At 28.0% G+C, this 12,959-nt stretch overlaps 1 protein-coding gene across 1 annotated transcript in view; it reads right to left on the bottom strand.

Moving 5' to 3' along the window:
- The window catches only part of LOC112693509 (discoidin domain-containing receptor 2), a 347,933-nt gene that overhangs the window by 116,068 nt on the left and 218,906 nt on the right, over window positions 1-12,959 (bottom strand). The window contains exons 6-8 of the mRNA XM_025568621.1: window positions 10,568-10,708; window positions 10,264-10,403; window positions 7,674-7,881 (exon numbers count right to left, since the gene is read on the bottom strand). Of these exons, the coding sequence (XP_025424406.1) occupies window positions 7,674-7,881; window positions 10,264-10,403; window positions 10,568-10,708 (489 nt within the window). The remainder of the gene's footprint in view (window positions 1-7,673; window positions 7,882-10,263; window positions 10,404-10,567; window positions 10,709-12,959) is intronic.

Raw genomic sequence — 12,959 nt, 5'->3', positions numbered from 1 at the left:
TAAAAATATGTAATTCCTTTTTTTTTTTTTTATATAGAAACGAATTTCTAAATAATTTGATTTAGAAAAAAGAATTTCTAAATAATTTAATTTAGAAAGAAGAATTTTTAAATAATTTCATTTCCTCTAAAAAAAAATATCCAAGATATAAAATTCATCCATCTAGATAGGTATGATAAAAGATAATTATATAATTATCTAGATAATTTATCTAGACAAAATTTGTCTAGATAAGTCTCAACATTGTCGGCGACCCTATTATGCGCGTGACCGGTATACTTTGTCACAATGAAGAAACGTTGTTCGGTTTAATCACGTCTGTAAATTCGGGGACGGAAACCGAGCATCACTTACGGCGTATACACGCGGGGTAAACTTTGTGCGGAGTTTTCATTGTTATCCGAGACAAGACGCGTTCAGTGGCGTGAAGACGAGTGCTATTACATGCGGTTTCCGTTGCATGGCGGCGAATTCTAACCGAGTTCCGCGCATCATATTTCAACCCCGCACCGTGATACATGTTAAAACGTCAGCACGTTGTTTTCGATAAACATTTAAATTCCGTTCAAAAACAAATTTATTCGATGTTTTCAAGATTGATTTTCGCTTTGAAATTTACTGTGTGGACAATAAGGTTGGGGGAGGGGGAAGAAAACCTTGTATCAGTACACGAAAACAGACAATACGCGGCTATTGCTGAGGCTGTGATGTTTTGTCTAGATTAAGGGTGACCTAATTGCGTTCTTCGGAATTGATTTACAACTTAGAATTTACTTATCTAAATGAAAATCAAACAAAAATAAATGATTTTGTTTTTCAGTCTTGTTAAATTGCATTCGGGATCTTTTTAGAGATTATTTTCTGAAGACAATTCGTCAATATTTGCAGCCAGAATGACTTATTTATTTAATTATACCGATTTGCTTTATTGAAAATATACGAATTCAAACATTTAAATCAATAAATACAATTATTCGAATAATATCTATCAGTTCCAAGTTTAAAAATAAAAAATATTAAAGGAAATATCAATTTCTTAAAAGAAAAGAAAAAATAATCTCTAATATGAATTTACACTGAATAATTTTGTCTCGCACAATTTGGTTTCTACAATTTCTAAAAGTCATAAATAAATAATTATTTTATTTATAGATACACGGTTGTGATCACGATCACGCGTCATGTACTTGCATTTATGTACAGTCGTTGCCAGATAAATTGAGGCGGCGGCGGCGGTGCTTTTCATTAAGTATAACCCAAACTAGTCGCTGGCATTGTGGTGCAAAGGTTGACACATAGTTGACTACGATGCGCGCAGTTACCAGTTCGAACCCGGTGTGTTTCAACCGCACGGCGCACTTCAGTCGCATCAACAATTTGTTTATTATAAATGTATAAAAATAAATGACTCGGCTCACCAATGACAATATTAATCATTAACAGATACGGACATTATGTAATATAGTAATATAGATGGATATTTAGTAAATATTATTTACTCATTTGTGCCAGTATTGTGTTCGTGTTCTTTTGTACTGAAAACGTACGCTATAAAATAGTTTTTTTAAACGAGTTCAAAAATTAAAAATCGTAAAGCTCACAGTCAAGCTAGGGAAATAATTTGAAATTAATATCGTAAAATAATTTTTTTAACTACTGTTGGTTTATTGATGTATTTTCGGTAATAATATTAAAATACGGAGAACCACTGGTTTTCTGTTATCGCGCCGCCGCCGCTGTCTCAAATTATCTGGCAAAGACTAAACTCATACAACAGTCGCTATCGTTATCGAAACAGTGCTATAATTTTTTTTCCAATTTTCCTCAACAGGGAAGGTTTTTACTTTTTGTATATTTGGTCTTCGGTAAATTTTAAAATTGATACTACTGGTTTAGAAATATGAATTGTAATATAATTACTGTTATTGTACTAGATCAGTTTAATATTACACCCAACCAAGAATATGCAATTGAAAACAAAATATATATATATATATATATAAGGTATATGCTAAAATATTTAACGATATTTCGCGAAATATTTTTATAGTTTATTTTTATTCTCTGAGAAAGCTTTCATTATAAAAGCTGAGTAGTTTACGGTGGATGTGTTATGGGGTATTATGTGTTTAGAGTACTATTAAAAATTGTACTAACAATGAGAAATAACAAGGAGGTAATCATGAAAACGTCAACTGGTGTTTCATAAGCAATTTACCCTGTTATGTTCAAATGACGTATAGATGACATAACCAAAGGTTGTACACAAAGGCTATTTCAATTATTATATACCAAAAGTTCACATAAAGATTTTTACGACCAAAAGGAAAGAAGAAAATATTCAAAAAGAAAATGAAAAAATAAAACGGGAAAGAAGTTTATAATGCAAGTCTTAACGTGGTAATAACTTTTTACAGAATTTAATTGCGAGGGAAATAACTTAATAATAAAATGACGAACATTTCAAATTGGCTTAGTTAGGGCAATATTGTAGACCACAAAAATAAATTTTAATTAAATTATAAAAATATATAAGGTGCCAAAAGTATATATAAATATATAAAATAAGAAATAAAAAATAAATAAATATATAACAAATAAATATACGAATTTTTCTTAAAACTATAAAAGAGACCATAGTAACAAAATAAAAATAAAATGAAAAATATATTCCATATCTATAATTAAATAACATGTCTTTTAATATGAACCATATATACAGGTTTATACACGGTACAGTATATCATAAGTTTTTTTTTTTGAGGTATAATATTGTAAGTTAACATAATATAGACCAGAAATATTAGTATCGTTATTAATTACAAAATTATCGTAAATTTGTTTCAGCTATTATTGCGAAATACTTGGACGTTTTTCGCGACATAGTGGTCGAGAAGCAGTGGTTCACATTTTAATGAGGATATTATCTAGTTAAATATTTAATGCAATATATTTAATTATAAATAATTATTTAATTATATTTTAAATATTTAACTATATTTTAAATATTTAACTATATTTTAATGCCATATTATGTGAATTTTGACATGTCGTAAATATGTTTAACCATGTAATGCTTATTCTTAAAAGCCAAGATTTTAGCCTGAAATTATTATAATTTCGGTTTCAACAACATTTCATTTAACAAAAAAACACACATAAAAATAATGGATTGGTATTACATAAATATTTGTCATATCGAATTTATTTCTAATCTATAATAGATGCAGGTACTTGAATATTCTTATGTTCAAACGGAATGAAGTCATTAATGAGATAATGAAACACTTAACCTTATACAAGAGCTAACATTTTCATTGATCAACAAATTTAAATCATTATGTAAGAAATAATAAAAACTAAAGGTCTAATTTGAATCATGTTGTAGCATACTCGTATATTGAATAAAAAATTACAAAACGAATTAATAAAGAATTTGTATAACGTATTTAAATGGTAAAAATAAATCAAAATGTTGATTTGTGTGTTTTATATAATTTATACAAAATATATTTTATAATTTTTTTAACTTAATTGTTTTATATTATATATATAGTATTAAAACTAAACATTTCGAAACACTGCAGGGTTTCATCATTTATATTTTTTTTTTTGTTGTATTGTTTAATTGTATTATTTACACAACTGTAAAAACAGCGATCAATCATCATTTCAATCGAAAAATCAGCAAAATTCAGTATATTGTGATAAAATAAAGCAGTGAAGGTGTTTGTATGAAATCCACTAATGTTAACAAGTTTTTTTTAAACAACTTTATTCAACCTTTTTTGTTTAATAATATACTTGTGATTTATTATGAATGTTGTGATGATTAAATTATGTTGTTAGCATCAGATTTCTTAAAATACTTAAAATGTATCTTTAAGTATTTTAAATAAATATTTGTTAACATATTAAAGACATCTTTTTAAATAAGTGATTTTTTACAAAAGTATATTTGCATTCGCAAGACTACATAGTTAATCGTCACAAATGTACTATAATTGCCTAAATGAAGCGCCGTTTGTAGAATTTCGTTTTGGTAAATAAAATAATAACTTTTAACACATTTTACACTGTCATTTGTAGGAAATACAATTTACATTTTTATTTTCTTCAATTATTTACGTCCATTATCATAAATACATACTGAATATTTAGTTATTATCTGGGACATAAAATTTTTTTACAAATATAAAACTTTATTATTTTGAATCACAGATAGGTTTTATAAATCGTCAAAGTTAACGTACAACTAGCATTTTATTTCAAAACATTTTTATAAAGACTATAAAAATATCATTAATATTCATAAAAAAATTGGTTATGCAATATTTCAACATTTAAAATAAAAGTCGATTCCAATTCAAAGATTGTTGCAAAATATTTTATGGACAATATGCTTGTGATTTGTTTAACTATATTTACAAATATTTTTGTCAAGTAAAATAACTTAAAATTATAATAATTTTATAAAAATTCAAATTTTAATTATTTTATACGTGAAAATAAAATCATATAATAAGTGAAAAATTATAGTGGTTCACCAAAGGTGTTTGAAAAATTTGTAGTGATTATACTATAATTTATTATCATTTAAAAGGTATTATAAGTGAAACTCAGATAATCATAGTGTTACAACATCTAATGCGCTTATATAAAATTTACTAGAATAATGTTTAATGATATTTTGAAATAGTAAAATTTTTGTTCAATGTTTTTTAGATTGAAATACTATGTTCTGGGCCATCCCGAAGGGGGATTTGGGGGGGGGGGGTGTATCAACTCCCTACAGAAACCCCAGTCGGCAGTCGGACTTATTTTATTATAGCCTAGAAGGACCTAATTTTACTTACGGAAAATAAATATTACATATTTCGTAATACAGTGTATACACGAATAAAATTTATATAACTACTTATTATACAATATAAAATATAAATATATATAATTAAGTTGTCAATTTTAAGAACGTGCGACACTGACACATATATACATGTTGAAAAGTAAGAATATGACTACATATAGTTAATTATACTACATACATTGAGTAAAAAAATTGTAGTTGGCATTTTTCATATTATTCACCCCCCCCCCCTTGATTTTCATCTTCGGGACGGCTCTGACGACGATGTTGTTTCAAAATGTTTATAGTTAATCTTCTATAAAAAAATATATAATTTAAAAACCTATATTATACTCATCGACTTTATTCGGTAGCTAAAATCAACATGAAAACATTTAATTTTTAAACTATTTCAAACCGAAATCTTGAGTACCTAAAATATATTAAAGATACGCTCCATCACATCGAAAGTGTTTGAATTTTAAAATATAATTAATAAACGTTTAAGTATGTTAATCGTTTTTCATTATCCTACATAAATAATTGAACCAATTATTTAAATAGTTAAGGTTATAATTACTCATGTACACTTGATGGATGTCGATCAACGATAATTCTTTGTATACTACTGAAACACCTGAGTACAAAACTTGTAAAATGTGCTAGTTCCCTAATTATGTAGCCCTATAATACATTAATTACTGAACATATATTTTAAAATGTCGTAATAGATTTATGATTGTTTTTAATATCAAATATATCATAATTTTTTTAAAATAAATAAATAAAAAAAAAAATTAAAAGCAAAAGGCTATATAACATATAATTAATGGATTAAATTGTATTAATTATTTTACGACAGTTTAACTTGTCCAATGATGCTCGTGTCGTTGATCGTTTGTTTAAAATTATAACTACGATATGAATGTAATTACATAAGGTATACTCAGAAATGTATCAATTATAGATATCAAAACCTGGAAATGTCTTATTATTTGTTTGGCTTATTGGGGAAAAATACTACATATTCATGCATTATAATATAGTTATTATACCTAATTTTATAATTAGTGCAACGAATAAACATTTTAATGGAATTAATTCTTCGATAAACGAGTTTAACTGGTCGAAACAAACAAAATACTACTATGTTCACCAAAATTGATGATATACTATATATTGTTCATGTCCTTATTGATTTTTTACCATGCTTACGAAGTTATTGATTGTATTCAATTAATTTTTCATAACATTACGTTATAACGGAATCAGAATTTGATTTATAACTACTTCCTTGATATTTTTGAAAATGATGAAAATTCCGACAGTACAAAGTATGCAACTTTCATTGTGGATGGCGTTGATCAGAAATTGAGAAAGTTTTGCGAACAATTACGTTTTGAACCGCGAGTAATATTATGCAACCCAATTATAAAACGCTCAAGTATTACTTGATAGACAAGGGTTGATTGGTCTAATGTATGGACGGACATGCATGAAAACCCATCATGTCACTAACATACATCATTATTAGCATGCCACGGCTTTAGTTACCCTCAAATATCTGACGTACTGTTTAAAAAATTAACATGTAACCAAATATATATTTTTTACCCGCATTTTATTTTATTATGTACACTACTGGCAGTGGTGGATTTAGCGTTTTGGCGCCCCTATGCTTAATCACTCTGCCCCCCCCCCCTATAACTCTAAGGAACCAACAATATTTGGTCTAAACCCTTCTCTTCAAATTTTATTCAGTTTTTTTATCAAAAAAAAAAAAAAATAAATAAATAAATAATAATAAAAAAATATAAAATATAAAATCTTTAAAATAGAAAACTTCTAAAAATAAAATTTTTCATGTCTATTATTTTACTTCAGATACCATTATTACCAGTACAAATAAACAATGCTTATACAGTCACATAACAGAAATATAAATAGCCAGATATGAAAATATCTATACTCGGATAGTCGGATGTTCCCAATAAGTACATAAGTTCTAATAAGTTATTAATAATAACTAGTAACTAACTATAATTATTTTATTCCAAATGAAATATTTTCAAATTGTAAAAATAATTGTAATATTTTTACTACAGCCTATAGGTACACATCATACAATGTACATATTAATATACTATTATAACTTTTTAAAATTATTTTTATTCGTGTTTATATGACAAATATAAAAAATATATATATTAAAAGAAATATATCTAATAAGTCAATAAAACTTAATTCTATAAAAAAAGCCACCCTAGGCTATAAGCCTTTAGCCTGCCCCCTAATCCGCTACAGACTACTGGTGCGTGACGTTTTTAATGTCCGTGTTATAAACACTTATTTCTTGGTTTGTGTTCATATTAATACATATGTTATAGTGTATTTTCTAATCCTTTATGAATATTTTCAATACATTTTACGCTGTGACATATTTGTTTCAAAGAGTTGAACAAGTATCACGTTTGCGCCCATAACATGTTTTGGTAGAGATTCAGCTATACGATCGCGCTGCGACGACAGAATATCAACTATATAGGTTGATACATTTAGATGCCGTCGATCAATCTATATCACTCTACCATCTTAGAAGTCTACTATTAATACACTGCTGAATTAGACGCGGAAGGAGATCTGTAGGAATATCTGAAAGTCTATTCGGTTTTCAAATTTGAATTTACTCACCGAATGTTTGATCCCATTGATTCCCATAAATTATGTGACGGGAAAATAAAATAGCCATCTCCCAATATACACGTTCAATGCACTGATTCACATAGCGGTAACATCAAATTATAATACTGTAAAAATTATGTCTTACCAGATTCGAACGATATTTCGCTTATCATCATCCATTTGTTGGCGAAAAACAGTTGCAGCTTCAGGAACCTGCCCATTCGGTGGTGCAGTTTTATCGTTATGTTCCTGGCCTCGGGCATAATTGTGTCCGCAGGATAAGTGTACGACACGGGTTCTGGGAAAAAGTGTTCACCACCAACACTGAAATAGGCTTTGGCATGCGAAAAAACCTAAATGAAAAGAAAAAATCGATTGATTGTTGTCAAATTTGATACAAGTTTATTTGTAAATATTATTTTTTTTTTTAGTATAAGACACAAAAGGAAAACAAAAACACGAGTTGAAAAATGAGCATTTTAAAAAAATATGAACCATAATCGCCGTGAACACTTGAACCATGATATTTTTGGTTGCGTTATTTCTTTTTAGCAGTTTAAAAATAAATATTGCACTCCCATTGGTTCGTTACACATTTAATTTTACATTAAAATAATAAAAAAAACTCTTTTCGTCTATTCCGCCGGCAAATGAGCGAAAAAAAAATTATTGTTCGAACAGATATTATATGTTCCGTTCGTGGTTTATGTGCAGCTTATTTAAAATGAAGCTTTCAATGAATTGTATAGTACTGATAACTATCAAAACGATTGTACTTATATTCAATATTGGAAATGAGTATTCAACATATTTATTTTTTATTTTTATTTTTATTATTTCATACTATAAGTAATATATTCGTAGGTAAAGAAAACGACAACGTGAAATCGATGTATAAATCGTACAGAAAATTCTCGATAAAAATCACTCGTTACACAAACCCTTCAAGATTTCATCGGCCACTAGCCGGTTATATAAACCGCACTGTATTTTTATGATGGGATCAAATTTCGAAACTCACCCACAACGTTCAAAGTGTTTACTGTATATACATTATATGTACATTGTCCATGCGTGTACTCGTGTGTATTATTGTTGATTTTTTGTGCAGATCGGATGTGTATGATTTAAAAAAGCATATGTATTGAACACACACACACACACATAAACGTTTTAGCAATAAACCGTATGACAAACAAACGTATAATACGCGTCGCTGTTTATGTTTCCAATGAAATGAAGATTAATAAAATAAAAACCAAAAGCTTTTAAAAAAAAAAACTTACCCGCTTAAGAGTAAAGAAAAAATATAATAATAATAATAATAACAACAACACTAATAATAATAATAATAACAAAAATAATAACAATAACAATAATAATAATAATAATAATAATAATAATAATAATAATAGTAGTAAAAATGATAATAGTATTATTTTTGTATTATAATGATGTGTCGGGAGAGCTTAATAACGTTCAACGTTTCTAAATTATTTTTAAAAATAGCTTTGAAAAAAGGGAATGTACCTATTCGAATAATGTATACATGCACACATGCACTCACTTTCGTAAGTATTTACATAACGAGTATACATGGAATTTCGCATATATATTAGGACACCGCACATATACACGCACATATAACGTTACGCTCGCTTATTTAAAACAATGCACGTATTACATGACCATCAGTTAATTTCTTATTCGATTTGTCGAAGTCAATTTCAATAATATGTTGTAGACTAGAATCTATTTACGTGGCCGAAGGATACGGATATGTTAAATGCTTTTGCCTGAAGCCTAAACCTTTGGGATATGTGTGTGTGTGTGTGTGTGTGTGTGTAGAAGCGGATGAGTGGTTCAAGGTCTGCTATTGAAAATTCAATATTAATCGTCTTTGCGCTGAGAAAAGATCACCATTGTCGTAAGGTACAATAACGTATCTGTGCACTATGTGCACAAGATATATTGTATTCCGTGATTCATTTGACTTCGAGTTATGTAGTATTTCACAATAACTGTTGCCTTTCGAATTTGGTATTTAGAATATTTTTTTTTTTTATATTTTCAAAAAATATTCCAAAAAATACTTAAATATAATGACAATCCAAAATCGGTCTAAAAATGATAACTAATCCATGTTCAATTTCTTTGTATAACAGATATCATTACAAAAAAAGGTGAATTTGAAGTTTGAATGTTATTGAAACTACTTTTTCAAATATAAAAAAAAAGAAATGTTGATGAATATTATGTAAAATATATAACATCTACATTTAATTTATCGTGGTAATATATTTTAAATACCTTGAACGTATAATAGAGTTTTTTTTTTGTTTCAAAAATATTTAATATGTACTAATAGTAATAAAATATTTATATACTATAATAACAGTTCACAAAATATGAGAGTACGTTAAGTAAAAATGCGCACAATATTAAAATTATTTCTGCCTGAATATTTTTTTAAACGTCTGTCGTTAAAAATGCATCACTCAAATATTAAATATTAGAATTGTAAAACAGTTAAGGATACGTTATCAAATATGGAGTACGAAACATCACCTGAATGTTATTTATTAAAAATACAATTGGACTAACGCCGCTTACTAATCGTTGGATACGTTGTCGAGCACGTGTCCAGTGCGTCGAATAAAAAAAAAAACCGATAGTAAAAACAAAAAACGAACTCGTCAACAGTACGAATGTTTTATGTACAGAAATCAACTCACTTGTACGCTTTGATGGAAGTCGTTGTTCGAATACACGTACAATGCGGTGAAATTCCTGACGACATCGAACTCGAAAGTCATTTCCACCGACGACCCGTAGCCCATCGTGTCGTTTTTCCATCCAACCCATTCGTTGTGTTCTGTGGCAAACAAATGTCTTCTTATTATTATTTTTATCTTTTCCGAGCAACGGTCGGGTGACGGGTAGAGGACGACGTGAGGGTAACCACATCGAACAGATCGATACGAAACACATGAGGAAATACTACTGTTGTTATTGTTTTACGAAAAAGAATTTACGCACTTTTCACGAATGGTTCGTCGACCCCGTGCCGACCATCGCAGAGTTGGCCAACGCCGCCGACCAATATGCCGCCTTCTTCTCTGCCGTCGTAACCTGCGTCTTTAATGTCACCCTGTATTACCGAGTAACTGATTACGCCTTCTGTGAACACACATATCCGAATCGGTTAACATTTCGAAGAGAAAATATATTTTATTAATTTTTTTTTCTGTTGTCATGTGCGCCTGGGACGATAACGTTGACGAGTGACAAAGGGTGGAACTGTGGGGGAGTTTGGGAGTTTTCTAGGTTTTTTTTTTTCCAAGTAATGTATACGTTACACGTCTCGCTGTCGTTGTACAGCAATCGTAATGAAATGAAACGCGACGTAATGTCCCTAATAAATGTAACACGTCGTATCATTCACTAGGTAGTAATAAAGTACCACTGTCATAAAGAACTAGAACAAAATTAAAATACCGATTACTTAGTGAGTGATATCATTACAGTCGAGATAGCATTTTATAGTCAAAATCGTTATTATTTCAGCACTGCACTTCTGTTTATTTCGGTTGTCTTATGGAGTTGTCTTATGGAGGTCATAAATGTTTAATATTGTTAAATCTAAAATATCCTCGGATCAGAGAACCTGTCTTGACAGTGAAATTAGAAACTAAATTCTTTTCGCTACTTTGTACATCTGTGAAGGGGCTGTATTATTATTAAACCTAAGGAATCGTTTTACTGTCTGTGTCGTGGGTAAACGCCTTTAGTTGGCTGGTTCAAAAAAAAAAAAAAAAAAAAAAAAAAATGCATAAATAACACAAATTTTAGGGAAATTGTAAATTGTAGTAGATTTTAAAAAATAATAATCAGTTTTCTATTTTTAACCTATTCGTATAGTTAAATATTAGATCGGATATTTTAATGAACCAGTCTATTTTGATTTTTCAGCAGATTGTATGATAATAAGAAAAAAAATTATTATTTGTCTAGTAAACTGTTTTTAAATATTTTTAATATTTTAATAATATACAGTAACTTAGTGATAAAAATAAATATTTTTTTTTTTAAATCAAATAATTATTCGAGATTTGTTTTTATGTTCATATATTTGCTATTTTTAGGAAATTCAAAAGTTTTGAAAAATATCCGTGTCAATATTTTATTTACATTAACATTAATTTAAAATTTAAATAACTTCAACAATTAAGCAAATTTTGATAAGTTAAATGGCTTATTTATTTTTATATAAACTCCAATAATAATTTTTACTTAAAAATATACGTTCATTTCTAAAATCTAATTTTTATTAATTCTGCTTGTGGTATACATATTCACGGAATTATAAATATTTTTACTTACATTATTTTATACTTATAAAAGAACAACATAATTAATAATAATATCAATAATGAGTTAGTAATAAGACACAAATAACAATTTTGATTTACCATATAATAATGAGATGCTGCTCTAACAAACTTTTTTCATTCGTGTGAAAAATATACCCATCCTACGAGTATATAAATATTAATGAGGTGTTTGTGATGTGGAATTTCGAAAGGTATTAGACTCTTTAATACTGTTTAATTTAATGTAAATGAATGTTTGAATTACAAGACCTTTTGAAAAGTCTTATATATTTTAATGTATCTTTTAAAATATAATAGTAATAAGCAGGAAAGGAACGACTCGCATGTATTAGAAGTTTAATTCAATAAGATACTATACAAAGCTCATATTATATTTGGTGGAAACAATAATAATTCTTCTGAAGCGTAAATGTTTAACATGTATAGAAATTATTTATGTCTCGATAATGTAGTAAAAAGTAGTAAGGTAACTATAATTAAAATATTTTAAAATCGATGGAGTTCAACATTAGTAGGGTTAATATTTTTTCCGTTAAATGTAATGTCCAGGTTGAATTTCAAGCAGTGACTGGAACCGTTATGTTTATATTGGTTCTGGCCAAGAAAAAAATATTGGTTTCGGTTGCTTTACAAATGTTTTTATGGGATCTAGTTAAGATTTTGGTTTCTTTAACTTTGGGTCTGAAACCGGTCTTTTTCAGTTGTGTCCTAGTGTCTAATTTCAATGTATAACCTCAATCTTCAAATAAATTACTTAACAATTGGTGGAATTTAAAATCGCTCCATGTAAAAAATATTTAATAATTGAGTTTTTGTTTCTAATTGATCAATTAACCAATTAAATATTTAACTTATAACAATATTAGGAACAAAAATTCAATATACTATTACTCCAGCCGTCGTCTAAGATTATATATTTTTTACCTGATAATTTGCCATCGATTATAAAATTATTCAAATATTAAAAATTCAAACCAATAGTCATGTAATAATAAACATAAAACTCGGTATATGTCACACTATCGGTGAAAATACTA

This window comes from Sipha flava, unplaced genomic scaffold (genome assembly GCF_003268045.1).
Source record: "Sipha flava isolate LNK unplaced genomic scaffold, YSA_version1 88_pilon_pilon, whole genome shotgun sequence".
In the NCBI taxonomy this organism is placed as follows: Eukaryota; Metazoa; Arthropoda; class Insecta; order Hemiptera; family Aphididae; genus Sipha; species Sipha flava.
Note: the sequence above shows the minus strand (reverse complement) of the source record. Positions and strands in the feature narration are given on the sequence as shown.